General features: G+C 46.9%; 1 protein-coding gene across 2 annotated transcripts in view; it reads right to left on the bottom strand.

Moving 5' to 3' along the window:
* Window positions 1-1,309: 1,309 nt before the first annotated feature.
* LOC147896685 (inosine-5'-monophosphate dehydrogenase-like) overlaps window positions 1,310-22,006 on the bottom strand; it is a 33,377-nt gene continuing 12,680 nt past the window's right edge. For both annotated transcript variants that reach the window (XM_087381838.1, XM_087381839.1), the window contains one exon: window positions 1,310-1,609. In XM_087381838.1, coding sequence (XP_087237964.1) covers window positions 1,538-1,609 — 72 coding nt within the window. In that variant the 3' untranslated portion in view covers window positions 1,310-1,537. The remainder of the gene's footprint in view (window positions 1,610-22,006) is intronic.

Raw genomic sequence — 22,006 nt, 5'->3', positions numbered from 1 at the left:
ATTGAGCTTTCCATATTTAATCAATTGTTTTCCCATATGACACACATAGAGCTTTTGTTCATTGTGCATTGTTGGCATTCATTGTCTATTTCTTTTGCCTAATTCACCCCATCTATCATGTTGACCACATATCACGCTGTCTATGTGTAACACAACTCCAAGGGGTTACACAATTTCACCAAGGAGCAATCCTTTGTTTCTTTCATTATGGATTTCCTTCTGGAGTGGGTACACCTTCACGGGTAATCATGAACACCTCGTCCCAATTTGAGCCATGATTAATATTAAGGATTTCCAAGAACGTGAAGCCTCCTCACACAATCTCACATCCTAGAGAATATTTAACCATCTGGACAAATCATTGAGGGAAATATGTGTCCATAAAATCACAAGCCTAGAGAAAATTTGACCATGTACCATGATCACTACACTATAGACGATGGCTCCCAATGGTCTATTGCTCTCTTAGTTTGCCATCCTCACCTTAAATTACACATGATGGCATGTTATTGCACACCCAATTAAGCATGGTGGATTGAGGCATGTAAACCCCTTTAGTTGTACTAGGGGATTGACCTTGACGTAGTTTCTAGTTTTCATTGTTCTCTAGGAGTGTCCAAAATTCATCATGTTGCTCTTTTATTTTTCCATCCTCACCTTGAACTACAAATGATGTCTTCTATTCAACGCCCATGGTTCAAAGGCTAGCCAAACCAGATGGTGAGATGGTGGACCATTGATAAATTAGCCCTAGATTATGCATGGCTCACATGCAATGAATTCATCAAAGGGAACTTGGCGATCTTCTCAATGGTGTAGCAGTATTTCATAGCATGAAGTACCAAGTTTGTTTCTCTATCTCGATGAAAAGCTTGCACAATTGCATGATGCTAAAGTAGGGATGGAACTAGAGTAGCTTCTTGCTGATGAATAAGGTTCATCTACCATGGTTCAAACCTCTTCAATTGTAAAAGGGATTGAACTTGACCATAGGTCTCAAAAATTTCTAGGTTTCGTTGTTCTGCCCCATTGTCCAACATTCATCATGTCCTTTGTATCGGTGTCCATCCCTTTAAAACCACTAGAAACCTTAGAAGCAATCTAGTAAGGGAGGATGAAAGCTTCTAGACTTTAAAGCCTATGTCTGTTAAACGGAATGAGCCACAAAACTAAAATGAAAATAAGCCACCACCACATTGGCAATTGTGCCAAACAAGGAGTTAAAAAAGGCAAAACCAAGATTCAATGATAAGACAAGCAAACTGTATAGAGCATAATCACACTAGATTACCCGAGAGAATTATCAGCAGAAGGAAAACAACCACATCATCTTTAAGAATAATAGATTTAGCTATGCGAGAGACTTGACTGCCTGCTATGAAGCTCATGAGTTAGAAAAAATACACAAAAATAAGAAGAGACCCTGGCAAATCAAATATGCTGCTTAGATATGTGCCCAGCAAACTGCGACCAAGAAAAAGGCATAATTCAGGCAATGGTTAGGCAAAGCATGTAGTTCAGTGAAATTGCAAGCAATTCAAAACCGCGTCTTCTCATACGACAGTAAGTCATGTATTCCCCCTTCAACTTGGGCAGCACCAGTACGAACCTGCAATTTGAACTTCTGGAGTCAAAACCAGGGAAACGCTTGCTGAAGAAACACTCCAGACCATCAAGAAGATCCATGTAACATCAGAACTTCCAATTCACCAGAGAAAATCAGGGTGAGACGCATTGTGATAATTTGAGAAGCCTCAAGTAAAATTCAACACGTCATGGCTAAGTAAAGCACAGCAAGAACAAGCCTAGTTTCCATTTTTCTTCCTTAAGATGAAAAGCAAATTGGTACAAGCTGTATCAACAAACTGGTAAAAACAGAATTCTTTCTTATTTCCTTCAGAAAAACCAGACCATGGAATAGAACAGAACAGCACATGAAACCTGTGGCAATGATAATTCTGAAGGCAAGGATGCTCTACATGAAGCAACTTCTAAGGACATGAGAAGCAAGTTGGAAGGAGGAGAAGCAGAGTCCAGACATGATTTGCAACCTATGAACAAGATCTGTACAACACAGGAAGATGTGTACCCATGACATTAGCACACATATGTGAGCAACATGAGAGGGAGTTGACTACAGGGTGAGATAGTAACATGCATACAAAGCATGCATTCGATAGGCCAATGTGGAAGGCAGTAACAATTACTGTCCAAAATTTGTGAATTATACAAGTTAAAGAATTGGCTCAAAGCGGAAGGATTGAAAATTTGGTTACTGCAACAGGGTGCTCTGCCAGTAAAAGCCAACATGACTGCTAAGCGAGCAGATGAGGGAATGCCCAGATTTTAAAATTACTTGGGAAAATCAAGAAGGGAGACGAGAGAATTCAATTTGCACGGCTCAAAATTGTAACAGCACATTGCATTTGATAAACGTATGCAACAACAGAGCAGTTGCCTTGGCAGACTTTATTTATCGACTTTCAGATCAAGTGCTTCTATAATCAAATCAGATCTACGAGCCAGATACTACATGCAGACTTTATATGCAATGAGCTGCATAGATGCATATCGCCAGTCTATTCAGAAACACTTGTCTTTGTCTGAGAACAAAACTCTTTAAAAAATGTCAGGCGGCAGAAGAAAAGAGAGAAATATTCAAAAGACAATATCCACAAGAACTCCCTAGGAGCTGGATCTTCCCCGACCATAAGGGAGTGGACAGAGTATATATTTGCCAGTAGCAACTAATAACCCTCCTAGTGAGTCTACGCCCACAGCCTCTTTTCCCGGATCTCATCAACGACTCGCAGGCACATATGTGGAATTGGGATATGCGAAAGTTTCTATACACCATTCTTGCTCAACAGGACTCCTTTACGGATGCCCAGCTTGGGCACCCTGCAGAGGGTATCCCGCAGCCGAAGACTGATAGAGCATCCCAGGAATGCACGCAGAAATGTTTGGCTATGATATCACAACTTCTTTACTGTGTGTACTTCACAACCATTTGTGTGTATATGCAAGCTAGTAAATAGACAGTGCTCCAAGAAAGATATAGAATCCAAAAAAGTACATTTCCATCCAAAACCGGACACAATACAAAAGAGAGACGCAGAGGCCCACCAAACCGTGGTCCTCTGATTTTACCAAAAGTTCTCCTACTATTTGCTTGGCACTCCTATATCACTGAGCCCGTGTGCGCCTCTCTGAGCTTATGTAGACTCTCCGTCCATGATCCCCGCACCTTACTGCCGAAGAAGAAAGCCTATGGTACAGCATCTTTCTGAGCAGAAAGAAGCCTTACGCTGAGAATAGCGGGTAAGCGGTGATCAGACGCTCGTGAGAGAGGTGGCAAATCGCAGGAGAGCAGAAGCGAGCGGAACTAGCGAAATCTGAGAGAAGGGTGTCTGATACCAGAAGCGAGAAACAGTTGGAGTAGTGCTGCGATGGAATAGGCTGTGCGCTGAAGAACCCTATCTGTCCCTCCTTCTGTTAAGCACTATCTCTACTTCCCCTCTTGAAGATCACGGGAGTAGCACCATGAATCTCCACCCAGCCATATCTCGCTGAGGCTAACAAGCAGACAGAGATCTTCGTTACAAATTCAACGTGAATCCTTTCCTTCTCTTCTCTCTCTAGCCTCGGCAAGCCCCAATTCCCTAGATAGATCTAGATGCCACATGTCATCCATATAGGGCCTTCCTAATGCAACATTTCACCCCTCTCTTGGGATGCATTAAATTCCTTGCCCCTAGGCACAATCTTTGCACTAGGCCCTTGGCCTTAGATCTACCTAGTCTGGTGCTATCAGCCCTCACCTAGGACCTTGACATTAAATCCCTCCCGATCATTTACATGAAGCGCAAACACATATATTACAGAGATAGATCCTTTAAGGGAAATGTCGACTGATTCTTCCGAGGTCATGCTACCTCGGCTAGAGCGTAACACCTTCACCTCCTGGATGTAGGCCCAAAGCAGGGTCTTCTGCTGCTCCTTTCTGCTCGTGAATGGCTGCTCTGCTGGATGCCGAGTGAGGCCCCAAAGGCCTCCTTATATAGTGCTGAATACCCCTGAGAATAACCAACTGAATCTCTCTCTCTCTCTCTCTCTCAACAAATCAGCAAGGGAGAGGCAAAGATGGAGTGGAAGGATGTGGTTGAAAAAGGTACATCAGCCCCCAACTGAAGCCTTGGAGGAAGAAAAAAGAGGGCCAGCAAGGCACTAAATGTTTTAGTTAGAGACCTAGCAATGGGAGACACCCCAATGGTGTTGGAAAGTAGAGGATAGAATCACTCACTCCTCTCACTCCCGATCGCAGCTCATACAACACTCAGTGGACTGACATAGATGATTACACTCGAACAGAAAACCTTTCTCGAAGAGAGAGAGAAAGATAGAGACAAAACTCAGATGTATTCTTCCACTATCAGTGGGCTGACAAAAGCTCAAAAGGTGAGCAGAGAAAACAGCAAAGAGATGCTGATACAAAAGGGCTGAATGTTCTCCTCTCCTAGCACGCTTGCCCGGGTGCAAGGCTTTCAGTGCTTAGAAATGAGGGGGATAAGGGGAGCTATTTATAGGCCCATTGCTGGGCTCAGAAAACTGACCAGCAGGGGGTCCGCCCCCTGCTGCAGCACCGACCTCTAGGGCTTCACCACCGACCAGGCTGGTCGGCCACTTGCTGGCTGATCTGGCCGGCTTGTGTCAGGCCTATATAAAGGCCCATGTGCTGGGGCCTATATAAAGGCCCATGTGCCCAGCACATGGGCTGCTGATGCAGTCTGCAGACCCCGCCTATATGCTGCTCCAGGAGGCGCCTCCAATGCTGCACCATATCATCCTGCTGCACGGGTTCCAGGCCAGGTAGTTCCTCTGGTTTTCCCCCCCCCCCATCCCCCTATAGTCTCCTGCCCCCTTGTCCCCTCCAATCGGGGGCTCACAAGTGGGACAGTGACATTCTAACACCCCCTCTCAATGACACAACTGTGGGCCGATCCCCATGCGTCGAATGAGGTGTTCCATCTGCTCCCCTTCGTGAAGACATCCGAGATGTCGTCATCAATCGGGCAGTAGATCAACTCTATGACACCTTCGTCGATGAGTTCTCAAACAAAGTGGTAGTGGACCTCGATGTGCTTCGTCCATGCGTGAAACATGGGGTTGCTGGTGATTGCTATGCAACTCTAGTTGTCGCACATGATCAGCATCGCATCTTCTTGGGCCACATTCATGTCCCCCAAGACCACCTGAGCCACAATGTTTCGCATGCCGCTATACAAGCAGCCCTATAATCTCTCTCTCTCTCTCTTGATGAAAGGGCAACAGTAGGTTGTTTCTTCCTCAACCATGACACAGCTCCTCATGAGAGTATGAAACAGTATCCAAAAGTCGATCTTCGGGTGTCAATATCACCTGCCCAATCACTGTCGCAGAAACCTCCCAACTCAATGCCTCTCGTGTAAGTGATGTCATAGGTGCAAGTACCTTTCATTATCTTAGTACCCTCATACGTGCATCCCAATGGGCTTTCTTGGGTGTGGTGGAGAACTCACAGAGCAATCCAACTAAGAAAGAAATATCCGGTCTGGTATTGGTGAGGTAAAGCAAACTCCCCACTATGTGTCGATACAGTGATGAATCAACCAGCTGAGATGGATCATGTACACACCAGCTTCCATGGGAGTCCCTGCTGCTTTGCAATCTTCCATCTGAAAGCGTTTGAGTAGCTCCCTGCAATACTTTTCCTGTGAGATAAAGATGCAGCTCTTTCCCTGCTTCACTTCAATCCCAATAAGGTAATGAAGTACGCCCAAGTCCGTCATCTCAAACTCCTCCATGAGAAGTCTCTTGACCTGAGCAATCTTCTTCATATGATCTCCTGTAATGATGAGGTCATCCACATACAGGATTAATACCAGCCGCAAATCCCCCTCTGAGTCGAGATAAATATTTGCCTCTAATGGACTCCTCTGAAGCCCGATTTTCTGAAAGAAAACATATATCCACTAGCACCATGCTCTGGAAACCTGTTTCAGCCCGTATAAGGCCTTCAGCTTGCATACTTTTGATGGGGATCCTGCAATCTGAAATCCTGGTGGTTGTGCCACATATACCTCCTCCTCCAGGGTTCCATTCAAAAATGCAGACTTGACGTCCATCTGAAAAATAGGCCAACTGTAATGAGTAGCCAAGGCAATGATTGTCCAACTGGTCACCATCATGGTTGTGGGGGTGAAGGTCTCGTCGAAGTCAAGTCCTTCTAACTGTGCATAGCCTTTCACCACCAATCTCGCGTTGTACTTGTCCAAGCTCCCATGTGACTTGAACTTAAGCTTGTGCACCCATTTACCAATTACCTTCCGCTTGGTCAGCTTGGCTACCAAATCCCAGGTGTCATTTTTCAGAATGGCATCCATCTCTGCTTGCATGGCTTCCTGCCATTCTGGAATATCCTTCGCTTCCTCGAAGGAACGGGGCTCATCAAGCTGAGCCACCATAGCATAGTTCACGGAGGGAGTCTTCATGTTGCGTTGAGACTGCCGTGCTCCGAAACTTCTCTTGGGAATGTCCGTGACCCGTGAGTCTGCTACTAAAGTCTTCAAATACCACTGAGGTAGCTTCTTCTCTGACGGAGGTGCCTCTGCTGAAGTTGCCTTTGAAGCCGGTTCTGGAACAACATGCTCCTCCTCCTCCTCGGGTTCTTCAGTCGTCTCCACCTCTTGGATGGTGACCTTGGGTGGGGGTAATGACAGAAGTTCTTGAACCTCTTCTGCAGGCAAGGGCTCTAACTCCTCAAAGATCACGTCCCTGTTGATAAGGATTTGCTTCTTGACCGGGTCGAAAAGACGATAGGCCTTGGATTCTTCACTGTATCCCACAAAGATACATCTTCAGCTATGGGAATCAAGCTTCATCAACTCATCTTTATGCACATGAACAAATGCATCAGAACCAAAAATCCATAAATGAGATATTGTTGGCTTCTTACCATAGTAAGCTTCATACAGCCTTGGTCTTGGTTCTGTTGAGGATGTGAATGGCAGTGTTCACGGCTTCACCCTAATAAGCTTTCGGAAGATTTCTCCCTCGCAACATGGTCAAATCTGTCTCTATGACGGCCTTGTCCTTCCACTCAGTAACTCCATTCTGCTAAGATGTGCAAGTTGTAGTGAGTTCTCTCTTGATCCCGTGCTTCTTGCATAATCCATTGAACTCGGTAGAAGTCAACTCCCCCCCTCTGTCTATGCGGAAGGCTTTGATTACCTCCCAGCTCTCCTTCTCTACCTGGACCTTCCAGTCTTTGAATTTCTCATAAGCCTGAGACTTCTTGGCCAGGCAAAATACCCACGTCATGCGACTGAACTCATCCACAAATAAAAGAGAATATCGCGAACCTGCGAATGAATTTGTTGACATCGAGCCGCAGATGTCGGAATGAACCAACTCGAGCGGCTTCTTGGCCCATGAAGAGGCCTCCTGTGGGAACTTGTCCATGTGTTGCTTGCCCTCCAAGCAAGCCCTGCAAACACGATCATTGCCTGCAATCGGTGAAAGTCCATCCACCATCTTGGACTTTTGCATCTTGGCAAGAGTGCCATAATTGGCGTGACCGAACCGCTCATGCCACAATTTGGATCTGCCATGGTCCCCGTGCACCAATAGAGCGTTGAGCCGATATAGCCCTTGCTCCTCAATGCCTTGAGCCACCACCTTTCCATTTACCTTGGATGTGACAATGACTTTGCTATTGTCGAATAAGACTGACATGTTGTGCTTGTCCATCTAACCGACAGACAAAAGGTTCTTGCACAAATTCGGTACATAGAGTACACCAAAAATCAGCTCCTCGTTTCCTACAGTCGTGATGAATGGAATACTACCAACACCCTTCACAGGGCATGTCCGGTTATCCCCCACAATGACCTTGGAATCGAGATGCGTACCTTCCATGGATTTGAACTACTCCTTGTTAGACGTGTTTGGAAGCTCCACTGTCCACGTACCAGCCTTCCTTTCCTTCACTGACTACATAGGCTGAGCAGTAACTCAGTAATGATAAAGAGAGCGAAGGTAGTCAATTCAATCTTTGGCTCCTCCTTGGCTTTAAACTCCCTTCTTTCGCTTGAGGTCCGCCTTCTTCTTGCGGCATTCCTTAGCTGAATGACCAAGCTTTTCACAATAGAAGCACTTCATCTACCTCTTTTTCTCTGCATCCTCAGTCTTCTTGTTCTTGGAGTCTTTGAACTTGCCCTTGCTGGGCTTGTCCCTTGCCATGGGAGCCTTTTCGTCCGATTGAGTTAATAGTTTTTCCCGATCCTCTTCCTGCAATAGTAAAGGGCCAAGCTCTTCGAAGGTGAGAGGCTTGGTCCTCTATCCTACAGTGACCGTAGTCACGAAACTCTTGAAACTGCGAGGTAGCTTGTGTAGAGTCAACAACACTAGATGACTTGAGTCTACCTTTTGACTAGCTGCTGCGAGCTAGTCCCTTACCACCTTGACTTTTGTCAGATAGTCATGAACATTGTCCCCCTCGTTCATATCCAGATTGTATAGTTGATGTTAAAAAAGCAAGATTCGAGATGTTGTCTTCCTCGTACATATCCTTCAGAATGGCCCACGCCTCTGACAAACGTCTCGGCCATCTGGATGTGAGGAAGCACAGAGTCCGCAGTGGTCCCTATGATCAATGCCAAAAAGTGGGCATCTCTACCTTCCCAACCTTCGAGCTCCTCTCCATCTACTAGAATGAGAATCTTCCCCTTGTTGTCCAACAGATCTTCCGGCTTTGCCTCCACTCCTATTGTCAATTTCCACACCTTCCGAGCCACTAGAGGACTCCGTATCTTCACCTTCCAAATCGGGTAGCTTGTCCCGTCCAGTTTCCTAGACTCTCCAAAGTTAGGGATGGTGAAAGAGAGACATCTAGAGGAGGAGGAAGGAAGACAAGGGGCTGAAGAGGCTACAGATGAATCCTTGTTCTCCATCTTTGCTGTAATAGCAAACAGCAAACTGAAAATGAACTAGAACTTGACCACGCAGCAAACCTAAGTGTCGATTGGAGTCGCCTTCTTGCTGAGGAACTCCATTCTAGAGCTGGAAACCGCTCTGATACCATGTTGGAAAGTAGAGGATAGAATCACTCACTCCTCTCACTCCCAATCGCAGCTCATACAACACTCAGTGGAATGACGTAGATGATCACACTCGAACAGAAAACCTTTCTCAGAGAGAGAGAGAGAGAGAGAGAGAACTCAGATGTGTTCTTCCACTATCAGTGGGCTGACAAAAGCTCAAAAGGTGAGCAGAGAAAACAGCAAAGAGATGTTGATACAAAAGGGCTGAGTGTTCTCTCCTAGCACGCTTGCCCACGTGCAAGGCTTTCAGTGCTTGTGATGAGAAATGAGGGGGATAGGGGGGGCTATTTATAGGCATTGCGGGGCTCAGAAAACCGACCAGCAGGGGGTCGGCCTCCTGCTGCAGCACCGACCTCTAGGGCTCCACCAACGACCAGGCTGGTTGGCCACTTGCTGGCTGATCTGGCAGGCCTATATAAAGGCCCACATGCCAAGCACATGGGCTGCCGATGCAGTCTGCAGACGCCACCTATATGCTGCTCCAGGAGGCGCCTCCAATGCTGCGCAGATTCCAGGCCAGGTAGGTCCTCTGGTTTTCCCCCCCAAGCCCCCTATAGTCTCCTGCCCCCTTGTCCCCTCAAATCGGGGGCTCACCAGTGGGGCAGTGACATTCTAACAAATGACAGATGCCAAAGTCTTGTCCAATAAGATGGGAATCAATCTTAGTTGTGAAACAGCGTGGAGAGTGGGCAAGACGGAGACACCAATGAGACCACTAGTGAAGAAGCGAGGGACTGCAATGGACAGGTCTACCCCCATCAGCATGAGGGCAACCTTGAAAGGAACTGAGATTTATTTGGATGATGACCTCACTCTCCTACAGCAAGAGCACCGGAGGGAGGGAATGGTGCACATGATGGATGGATGAGGTGATCATATCTTTTCGAGGGGGAGATCCTACCATTGGGTGGGGGGGTTCTATCGGAGGGAAAGCCGCCTCTTCCCATAACAAATTCAAATGTGTGGCACACATATGCAAGATCTCTCTATGACGGCCCGAGGTAGGCACCACATGATATGTCATCTATGCTCAGGCCCACTACTTGTCATCTGTTCACTGCACATAATGTATGGGCTGCAGCCTGCACACCATCGGCTCCATAACCGGAGAACACGGGATCATGAAGGACTACGAACTGTATATAGTACCTCCCTAGCCCTTTAGACCCCTCTATCTTGCAAACACCAAAAATACTAGTTATCCTAACCCCCACTAACTTAACCCACTTTTGGCCTTCATTACACACTCTGTCACCGAGAGATCACTCCCCCAAAAAGGTGCTACATACATAGCAGTCGGCCTTACTAGGTTGTTGAAAAGTTAGCCCTTCGTCGATGGATCCTAAAAGTGCGTCTAGAAGGGCTGCCCCTCTAGTCGGCGGGCCAAAGCACCCTGCCCTCGCCCTGGCTGCATGGGTCATCAAAGCACCCTGCCCTCGCCCTAGCTGCATGGATCATCGTGAAAATCGGCCCTGTGAAGACTGTCCCAAAGTATCTGTAAGATTGCACTATCTCCATCGGTTCACCCTGGTAAGTGAAACTACGTCTGTGAGGTACATGAGGTCTTCCCAAGGTTGACTGTCAAGTCTCTCTCTTTGCAGGTGTTTATGCAATCCCTCTGTTGAAGATGATATGAGGACTACGTCATCTACATATAGTAATATATGTATCATCAAGTCTAGCCAGCTGTCACGGGGGCGTGAAATTCTAAGTACTTTAATGTACTACAAGACCGTGACAACTTTGGTTTTAAAAGTCCAAGCGTGGGCTTAATAATGTGTAATTAAACACGGCATGGTGCCTAGCAAATAAGCATAATTAATCCCTAGGCCCAAAGGCATTCCAAGGAATTAAAAGAGTGGTTGTTGGAAAAGGATGATGTGGCATTTTTAATGGTCCCCAAGAGGGCCATGTACCTTCAATGGCCCCCCTAGAGTTCCAAGTGGCTCTAGTGCCTTCTACATGCTCCTCTGCCATTCCTGGACCTTCCTGGGCCTTCTAAACTTCACATGTGTGGTTTTCTCTCTCATCTTCTCCCTTTGTTCGGATTTTGGACTGGTTTTTCAGCCTCCTTCAGCTGAATTCTGTTTTTCTTCATAACTACTCACCCGTTTGGATTCCTCGACTTCCGTTTGGCCCGATGGCTTCCCCTATGCCTCCCCTTCGCAGTGATATGCTTTTCCCGCTGTGCGCTTGGTAGAACGGGCAGAGTTGAGCACTTCTTTTGCTGGTCGAATTTGCAAAAGTAACCTTTTTGCTTCTATAACCTCCTGGGCCTCTCTTCTTGCAAAGCTACAGTTTTCTGTTGAATTTCGAGTGATCCCACGCGCTGGTTGACTGGTTTTTCTCAGTTTTGGAGGACTTTCAGGCGATGAAACTTCGCCAAAACCTTCTCAATGCATTCCTCTCTGAAACACGCTTCTTTTGAGCCCAAGAACTCCCACTTCTTCACGACAGAAGAAGTGGCCCGATGGCTTCCCCTATGCCTCCCCTTCGCAGTGATATGCTTTTCCCTCTGTGCGCTTGGTAGAACGGGCAGAGCTGAGCACTTCTTTTGCTGGTCGAATTTGCAAAAGTGACCTTTTTGCTTCTACAACCTCCTGGGCCTCTCCTCTTGCAAAGCTACAGTTTTCTGTTGAATTTCGAGTGATCCCACGCGCTGGTTGACTGATTTTCCTCAGTTTTGGATCAGGCGATGAAACTTCTCCAAAACCTTCTCAATGCATTCCTCTCTGAAGCACGCTTCTTTTGAGCCCAAGAACTCCCACTTCTTCGCGACAGAAGTGCTTCTTTTCGCATTTTTCAATGGAATTCTTGTTGGTCGGCTCTTGTAAATGCTCTTTCTTCAGGCCTTTGCACTCCTCTTTGGCTGAGAATGCAATTGGGCATTGGCTACTATGTCCTCTTGGCGATTGAGGACTTGGTTCGAGTTTTCAGGGCTTGGTGAGTTGTGATTTTGCTGCTGCAATTTCTTTTTGCCATAAGCTATTGGTTGGCCTCGTGTGCCGCCTCTTTCTTGGTTCACAGGTGCCCAAGCACTGCTACATGAGTCATTCTTTGGTTGGATACTTTGCTGATTTTATTTTGGAGCTTTGAAAAGCTTTGTGAATGCCATCCGAAAACCACTCAAAGAGAGTGCAGCTGGGGTGCAGTGTGATTGCATCTAGACAACCAATGGAATTGCACTCGGAAAAGAGAATGCCTTTGGGTTGAGAGGCTTACGAAGGCTCAATGAATTGAGGCTGCGTGCTCAATTGCAAGGAAGGTCTCCTAGATGCAACTTGTAATCATTTCACTGTGAAATATAAAGAAATACCGAAAGGGACGCCACGGTGTTTGGGGCCAATCGGGTGCACTTGTCTATGTTTGTTGAGCAGGGGCATTTTAGCCTCCATCCCTTTTTCAGTGGTTTTGTTTGTGAACAAATGGATAAATGCCAAATGGTGCTTATGCAATGGTTAATGGTTGTGATATATGCTTTGTGAGCTGTAAATAAGTGCTGAAGTGATTAAAGATTTAGTTCCACTGCCCTCTGAGTGATTGGAGGCCGGTTTCACCAGCAGTGATCCCTCGCCTCCTAGCCTCCATCCCTTTTTCAGTGGTTTTGTTTGTGAACAAATGGGTAAATGCCAAATGGTGATTATGCAATGGTTAATGGTTGTGATATATGCTTTGTGAGCTGTAAATAAGTGCTGAAGTGATTAAAGGTTTAGTTCCACTGCCCTCTGAGTGATTAGAGGCCGGTTTCACCAGCAGTGATCCCTCGCCTCCTAGGCAGTCTATAGGATGTGATCTCATCAATGTAGAGCCCGAAGAGAGTCAGTGAAAGGGGGCACCCTTGTTTCATCCCGATCGTGCTCTCAACCCAATCTGATAGGCCTCCTGGGGTATGAACTCTCCCTCTGACGGACTCGTAAAGGCTCATCACTCCCCAAATCATAATCTCTGGAATCTGCATCTCCTATAACCTCCTGTTGAGGTGGGATTGTGGGACAGTGTCAAAGGCCTTTTGAAAGTCTTGGCGTAGACTTCTTGTCAAAAGCAAGTGTAGACTTCTTGGTGTCTCGACCTTGTGTCCTCAATGATAGCCCTCAAGGTGAAGATGTGGTCTAGGGTGGAGTGTTGTCTTTGAAATTTTGTCTTCCCTAGAGCCCGCTAGCCATGAGCCTCTTTGTGGCTAATGATCTTTCTCTCTAGTATCGACCCATAGATCTTGGCGAAAGTGTGGCCAATCATAAGAGTGCGGTAGTTCCTAGTGTCCATGGGGTCCCCTGCTTTGGTATATCGGTACAATGATGGTAGTGCTCCAAGCAAGTGGCATACATCATGGTTGAACAACTGCGCTAGAACTAGAGCCAGGACCCTACCAGACAGAATTCAGCAACGTTCCGCAACACAACCCAGCAGAGCTCCATCGATAATCACTCCAAGAGGCTGAGTCGAAATGATTCACGGCTTGACTGGAATGGCCTAGCTGCCTCCACAACTGAGACACATGCTCCTTGTTGAGTTCGTTGAAGTAGCCTTCCACCAGAACCAGGACACATCAGCCGGAGGAACTTCCCAGACAATGTACTGCTACAAGCTCCAGCGTGCCGATAGCCTACAGGCTACATCCTACATGCACTCACCCGAGCCTAAGTAGCCTGAGCATCAATCACAGCTCGAGCATGAGCGTCAACTACCGGGTAACAGGAAAGCCACTGCCGCACTACTCCGAAGCTTCCCACGAACCAATCTAACACCACGCGATCGGTGCCTCCATTGCTCAAGGGATTCCCATCAGCCAGCCGCCATCCGTCTCTCCACTAGGCCCACAGCCCGTCAACCGGCTTCCCTCAGATCCATAGCCACCATGCTCAAATCTAGCTTCATTTTCGTCAAGGCTTGAAAGCATGTCTATCAAGCAGCCATTCATTTCAACAACATGATTCCCTCCTATGATTACAGTCTGCACGTGGCAATGAAGGAACTAGCAAACACATGGGTGATCTTCCTATGATATCAACACCCATGGACCTTCATTGTTGGTAAGCTGTAATAACTGCATGCGGCATAAAGAAGCATAATGCCCTAATGACAAATATGCCAAAATTTGTGGCCCAAAAGCATCACCATCACACTGCATTAGGACTGCAATCAAAACAGCTGTATCTCGGGGCTTGTCTTGCTGGCTTATGTCTGCAACTTGCTAGACAAAGAACCATTTTACATATTTATGAATTTCTAGCTCATAGGCTAGTGATATCTGCAAGTTACTGGTAGGCAGCTTTGATGAGCTATAAGTACTAGTCCTAACATAACCCTCATGGGTCTATTTCATAGTTGCTAGCCGAAACGAAAACGGAAGAAACGGAGTTTCCGGCCCCCGCCGAAACGGAAACGGAAGAAACGGCAATATGATACAATTTATGTATAAAAATTTATTTTTTATACATAATATAATTATCAATAGAGTGCAAATCATACATAATACAATTATCTATACTTGAAGCATCATGCATGCTTCTATGATTCTAAATTCCTATGATGATTGATCTATCTCGTATCATCTATTATGCATGAATGATGCTTCAACAATCAACATGTGTCATGAACTGAGTTCTAAGTTCCAAGTTCTAACAAGTTTGAAGTTATCACAATCCGAAGTTTGAGAGGGAGAATGAAGAGGTGAGAGGGATGATAGAGAGGTGAGAAAGGATGGAGAGGTAGAAGGAGGATGGGGAGGTGAAAGAGGATGGAGAGGTAGAAGCAGTCGGAGGAGGAGGATGAGAGGTAGGAGGAGGATGGAGAGGTAAGAGAGGAGAGGTAGTGGAGGGATGGAGAGCAAGCTGAGGATGGAGAGCAACTGTCAGCCTGCAAGATGGAGAGGATGGAGAGCAGGCAACAGCCTGTAGGGTGGAGAGCAACCTGCAGAATGGAGGGATGGAGAGGAGAGCAAGCTGCAGGTGCCAAGGCCCAAGAATCAAAGATGGAGAGGCTGGAAAGCAGCAGCACAGGAGGCGGCAGAAATGACGACACGAGGCGACGAATCGGCAAAAAACGTTTTAATTAAAAGAGGGCAAAAAACAATTTAATCAAAAGAGAGCCAACCACCCCCAACAAAACAACCCCCCCCCCCCCCCCCGCAAAACCACCCAACCACACCACAAAAAAAAAGGTATTACGAAACGGAAACGCCGTTTCTGTTTCCTGGCAAGGAATGGCCGTTTCTTGCAACTATGGTCTGTTCAACCTCATCATTTGCATAGGGATTTGCTTTTGCAACTACCAATACCATAGTTACTAGGGAACGGCGTTCCAACATCCGGGACGTATGGAACGCCATTCCAGGTGGCAGGCCGGAACCAGAACGGCCCGAAACGTTCCCACAAAAAAAAAAAGGCTCTTTGAAAGTTTCAAATGGGTATTTAGAGCTTGTATATAAAGTTTAAAGCTGTAAAATGTTAGTTTCTTTCATTTTCTAACATAGTTTTAAGCCATATGATGACGTGTTGTGTATGACATGGCGTTCCAGTTCCCGTTCCCCCTTCCCAGAACGTTCCCGTTCCGACAACCGAATTTCCGGAACGTTCCTGTTGCCTGGTAACTATGGCCAATACATGGCAGCATTTATCACCTGTTGTACCAAGCACGAGGACACCCTTACAAAGTTCTGCCCTCTCATTTACAGCAATCCTATGAGATGCCATTGTTCTCCTAATGGCTGCTAAGTGTAGCAAGCAAAACTCCCAACTATACTCACCTAGTGAGCAGCAGTGAGGGCATCAGTTATGTTGAAGTTGTGGCCATATTTCCCACTGTCATGCTCTTGAATGTGTTGTGAGACAGCTTCAGAAGTAAAACTGTCTTGCATACCTCTTTCATGCTGCACAAGCTGCTCCTTGTCACTGTGGGTAAGTTTACTTTGGCATCCCTTGCTATCATGTCTTCTATATTTTTGTCATCCTCCTCAAAAACTGTCCCCTCAAAGTTTGCATGCCTCGAAGGACGGAGTGTAGGTGCATCCACATCCTTATCTTGCTGGTCAACATCTGCATCTTGATCAATATCACGGATTTGCTCATCATTTCTTGGCACCTCAACTACCTTTTCACCCCGCAGGCCTGCTTCATTGTCACTGTTATGTAGGCTACTCTGAATATAGGCATTTCTTCCATTAATGTGCTGAGCTGCCAGGGCATCATCTGGAGCAATGTATCGGTCCAGCAAACTGATATAACAGCCCCCTTGCTGTCCATATTTGTTTCCCTCATGTAGGCTGCTGCTTTTATTTGAGCATCTATCCCAGCATAACCCTTTTGCAATTGCAGCTGTGATAGCCTGGAAACAACCAGATTTTTGTCCTGCATATTCAGGCATCTTCCACAGCTTTGAAGCATGATTTAGCTGCGTACTAGGGAGAGGCATAGCATGGCTGGGCTGCATAGCTCCGAGAGACTCTTTGGGTGGAACAATATCTTCCCATCCCCATCATTTTGGTGCATAGGAGGAAGCATGGGCTGTTCTCCCATTGACTGCATTGCAATGTGCACAACCTCTCCGACCTTCTCACAAATTTGTTTGCTGATTTGCTAGCCCATTTGCTTCTCTGCCGTGCTTTGAAGCATCATCAATGAAGCATCCATGAATTTAGCCCTTGTGCCATCAAGGCGCATTGCAAAGCTAGGAGGTATAACCTTGGGTGCTCCAAAATGACAGCTTTTGATTCTTGCTGTTCATAGCCATTTAAGCTGCTATTTTCATTGGAACACTTCTCTCCCCTCCACCACCTGCTCTCCCCTCCGCCCCTACTCGCACCTCCCTGCTCTCCCCTCCGCCCCTACTCGCACCTCCCCTCTGCCCTCGACCCTACTCACACCTCCCTTCCGCCCCTGCTCATCCGCTCCTCCCCCCCCCCCCCGCTCTGCCCCTGCTTGCTGCAGCTCCTCCCTCTGCTCCGCCCTTTGCCCGCTCCTGCTCCTCCGCCTCTGCTGCTGCTGCGACCCTGCTCATCCGCCTTTGCTGCCCACCGCCTACCTCTCCGCCCTGCACCCGCTCCCCTCCGCCCTGCCCGCTCCGGCACTCTCGCTGCCCCTCCCAAGCTGCTCGTGTTTTTTGCCCCCTCCGCCTACAGCTCCGCCCTCCTGCAACCCCTCCTTTGCCCGCTACTGCCACCCCCTCATAATGAATGGCAAAGGGGGATGAGGAGGACAGGGGACTAAGCGGGAGACCCTTCAGTCCAAACTCGCGTACGCGAGGAGATGGGGAAGGGGAATGGTGACAAAGGGAAAACACAAAAGCAACTCAGCTTGGAGGACTTCAAGAAACGTAGCAACCGGAGCAGTTTGACAGTGGACAGCACCGTGGCCCAGAAGAAAGGGGCCCACCAGAAGCCCATGCCGCTCAGCACATCCGCGACCTCTATGGGTACCACCACTATTTCACCACCATCATCCACCTCATCATCTACGCCATCTCTCTCCTCCCCCTCTCCTGCATCATCATCACAGTTCTCTCCAATAGCCCCACCACTAGCCCAACCGGCCACGGCTCCACAGTACTTTCCCTCATATCCCCTCTACCTCTTAGTTAGCCACCCTTCATCACCTCGTCCGGCCTCGCTACTCCTACATACCACTCCCCCACCCAGATGACGCTGTCCCCACCCCCAATACAACCTCAACAGCCCACCTTCATTCCAACCCCTCCAAAGATCCAGTTCCCACCTGGACCAAGATATCTTAGGCCCCCACCAGATGCTTGGGACTACCTATTGGCTGAGATACACAGCATCCGGGCCTGTCGGGTAGAGCTGACACATTACACCGGAGCAGGTCCGATACACCCAGGAGTAGGCCCGCATTATACACGAGTAGGGCACCCTTATCCAGGGGCTCAGACACGATATCACATGGCTTCAAGAGGAGCTCGGGATCTGACTGGCTAAGGCCTGGCTAAGGCAAGCGGGGATGACGGGGGAGCAAGGACGTGGGTGCTCCGTCGGAATAGTAGGAATTTGCAACGTCAAGGGGATTCATAACAGTTGAGGGATTCATGGCAAACCTGCTGTACGCGACGGCGATGGCAATCTCCTACGCCTTTTTTTTTTTTGGGAGCTGGTGGCTGGCCTCGCTATCCATAGTGTGCTTGTCTGCTCCGTGACCGCGTGAATGATCAGCTGGGCTGGCCATCCCTGGTGCACAGTGGAGAGACTATCCCTGGCGCACAGCTTTTGGAAGATTTCATTCGTTCGTTTCTGTCCATGGCGCACAGCTTTTTTTGGAGCTTTCATCTTCGTTTCAGTCTGGTTCTCTAGGCCGGTCTGCTGTGCAGCATTGGTTTCTCCACTTAGGCAACTAGCTAGACCATAATTGTTCTCTCTCACGTTTGCGTAAAAGTTGAAGTGAAGGGTGAGAGGGGAAGCAAGGGTGCCAAAGTCGGTGCTCTGATACCAATGTAGAGAAGGGGGTAGGGACAGATTTGGAGAAAGGGGGATAGAGGAGCAGAAGGGGGAGAGAGAGAGGGGAAGAGGGAGGAAGGGTAGGAGAGAGAGAATGAGGTAGGAAGAGAGGGAGAGATTGAGAGGGAGTAGGGAAGAGAGAGGGAGAGTGAGTCAGCGTAGGCAGGAAGGAGGAAGGGAGAGTAGATAGGATTAGATGTCACATCAAAAAGTACATAGTAGTGGGTGGATGGAGACTTATATAGTCCCTCCACATTTTCCACCTAAAGGGCCTCTAACTTGGCCTCCTTTTCCCCTTCATTACACTTTTTCTGAAAACAAACTATATGCACAAGAAAGAGAGAGGAGGAAAAAACAGAAAGTTGCAAAAGTATACCTTTGTAAGACTAGAATAAGTCCAATCATACAAATTTAGAGTTTTTGTTGTTCTAAAGATCAAAAATCTACACAGAAAATAAAAGAGAAAATGAAAGAGAAGAAAAAAGAGGTAAACAAAAACTTTTATGAAAAACAAAAGGAAGAAATTTGCAAAAGCATCTATTAACTATTACCCACAGACATCCCCCTCCCCCCCCCCCCCCCAAAAAAGGATGACATATGGCAGCTTGGAGGAGAAGAGCTGCCACGTGCCACAAAGGAAGACTCTCCCTAACTTTCGTGGATTGCTCGATGAGCTTGGGGGAGGCAAAGAGACAAATGGAGGTAAAAAGACACAAGGCTTTGCGAGGGAAGGAGATGGAAGGTCAAAGGAACGAAGCTGTAAGAGAATAGGCTCCACTCTTACGACTTTATTGCCTACTGACCCTGGCAATAGACCTCCATCAAGCTCCAAATCCTCCCAACAATTTCTGCAGTTCCTTGAATCGCTGGATGTATCAACACAGATATTGATTCAGGGGGCTGACCGGAAGCTCTGTCTTAGCAGATACTGGGATTGAAGAAAAAAAATCTAGAACGAGCCATTGCCATAGTATTGTCAAATACATTTGGTCTTTCTACACCCATCCTTGATCTCAACATGAAGCATGCATGATATGGGACACTGTACCATACTTATGCATCCCGTCATTGAGGACAGGCAACGACTGCTCTTTCTCCCACCCATGTCAGGTTGGCCAACATCCGCAGAAGCAACTCCATGCACTCCTGCAGCACCTTGTGGGTGCTAGCTGGAATTATAAGCCAAAAGGCTGGGTCGAAGGAGAAACCCACAGCCAAGAAGAAGAGTGAAGACAGAAGCTGCTGCGAGCAAGCAGGGGGTGAAAAAGAAGATATTGCATTCATCTATCACCTCCTCAGTGCTATGGACTTACATCATGCTTCCACTATCTCACAAAGATCATTAATGGTTCATGATCTTCTCCAGCTTCATGCACTCACCATTTGCGGCAGTGAGAAGAATAAGTGTTTGAGCGCAGATGCAGATGGAGTTGCAAGTGTCTTCGTTGCAGGTTGATGTTCCCGTGGTCACCTCTGATGTTGTGCATGCCTCACGTCCCCCTCTCCCTTTACAATGAGGATGGGCATTCACCATAGTACAGAAGTGCTGGGGGAAGATGGCTTTTCATTCCAAGACTGAGGAATCCCAAACATTCATTGCCATGGCTTTGCCACGGGTTGGCAACTAGTCAAGATTAATATCAGTCCTTTCAATGAAACCCTGCATATAGCTGTCCAAGAAGCACATGGGACCAGTCATGATTTGCATATAGGAAGGTGCATTATTTTCCAGCAGCGATTGGCATCCTCCAGGTCATGATTGGACACAGACAAGTCACAGGCCCCAGCTGCAGGAGCAGCAGTAAGTGTGTCGCAGCAGCAGCACAGCCACACCAGCATTGACGGCAGCACTGCCATCTTGGCAGCGTAGGCAGCAATAGACAGTTGAGCTAACCAGATATTGATCTCCATTTAAAGAATACTTGTGGAACCCACTTAATACACATATCAGGAAAAGAACAAAAGTCCTTGATCGCAAAATTAAAAGATAGTTCCACCAGGGATAAAAAGCCACTGGATGAAGACTGTGTGAACTCACAACAGAACTGTATTTAAGAGAACATTACTCCATATTGAATCAAAGAGGAACTTTACTCCATACTGAATCAAAGAGAAACATAAAATTGAGTATCTACCCTAGGGGATGCCTTTTCTTCACTTCCCCAAAAGAGACTGCCTTGAGGAATCAGAGTTTCAACCCCTTCTGCAAAGCTTTCCCTGTTTGGTCCCGAATTCAATTCCATCCATTATCTTCAAACTATTCTTCGTTACCATCTCCACATCTACTTCGTTGATGTACAACATTTCTCAATATTTTCCCTGTTGCCCCAACCTATTTTTTGTTGGAATATGGAAGCAAGAACTAGAACTAGAAACTGGAAATGAAATAACAAGACTGAAAGACAAGAAATACCTTGAGAAGAGTGTAGACAAGACACAAGCTAGACTGATTGATTACAATGATGTGACCCATTGAATATATGGGCCAAAGTACAAGACATAAAGCAAGAGTGCTTATGGGATAATTGTAGAAGTGCCACATGGCACACACTCAAGACATAAAGACTAGACTTAGACTTAGACAAATGTAGACTAGGAAATAGTACACTTAGTGTGCACTTATCTCCAACACCCTCAGTAAGTGGACACTAGGAGTAAGACAGAAAGACAAGACTAGAATACAGACATAAAGACTGATAGACTGAGAGACAAGATAGAAGACATGACAGACAAAGATCCTGAGACACCCCTCCTCAAGTAATATCCTCATATGGGTCCACAAGGGTAGGGACAAGATGGATCTAAAACAAAACACAATCAAATTGATAGACAGACAGACAAGACTAGATAGACAGAAGACTGACTGTAGACAAACAGAAAGACCAAGACACTAGAACCCCTTGACCTACATCATCGGTGGTCAAGGTGGTAGACAAGACATAGAAGTAATCAAAAAGCCCACTTCTCATCATGTGAGGAAGGAACAGCAGGGTCAGCTGATGGAGATGTTGCAGCAACATGGGCTGAGGTAGATGCAAGGGCTGATGTAGAGGTTTTGGAGTAGCAGTCCCTCTCCCGGTGATTATCATGGCCACAAATGGTGCATGGATGAGCCTTGAAACAGTCCTTCTCCATATGATTAGTTTTGCCACAATGGGTGCAAGGCTTTCTTACCTTAGAACTTCCTTTCTTTGCTAAAAATGCAGTGTCAGTTACCTTTCGTTGTTGAGTTCTTTCTTCCTCTTGGAGAGCATTGATGATACCCTCAAGAGAAGGATTATTATGATACTTGAAGGTAGTGACAAGAGTAGCATAGGTGTCAGGTAAGCTTTTGAGAAGCACAGCAATAGCAATATCTTCAGAGATGGGAGACTTGACTGACGCAAGCTGAACCATCAGACTGCGAAGATAATTGACATGAGAG

This window comes from Dipteris shenzhenensis, chromosome 11, assembly GCF_047967505.1.
Source record: "Dipteris shenzhenensis isolate YYH24624 ecotype China chromosome 11, Dip_SZ_1.0, whole genome shotgun sequence".
Taxonomy (NCBI): domain Eukaryota; kingdom Viridiplantae; phylum Streptophyta; class Polypodiopsida; order Gleicheniales; family Dipteridaceae; genus Dipteris; species Dipteris shenzhenensis.
Note: the sequence above shows the minus strand (reverse complement) of the source record. Positions and strands in the feature narration are given on the sequence as shown.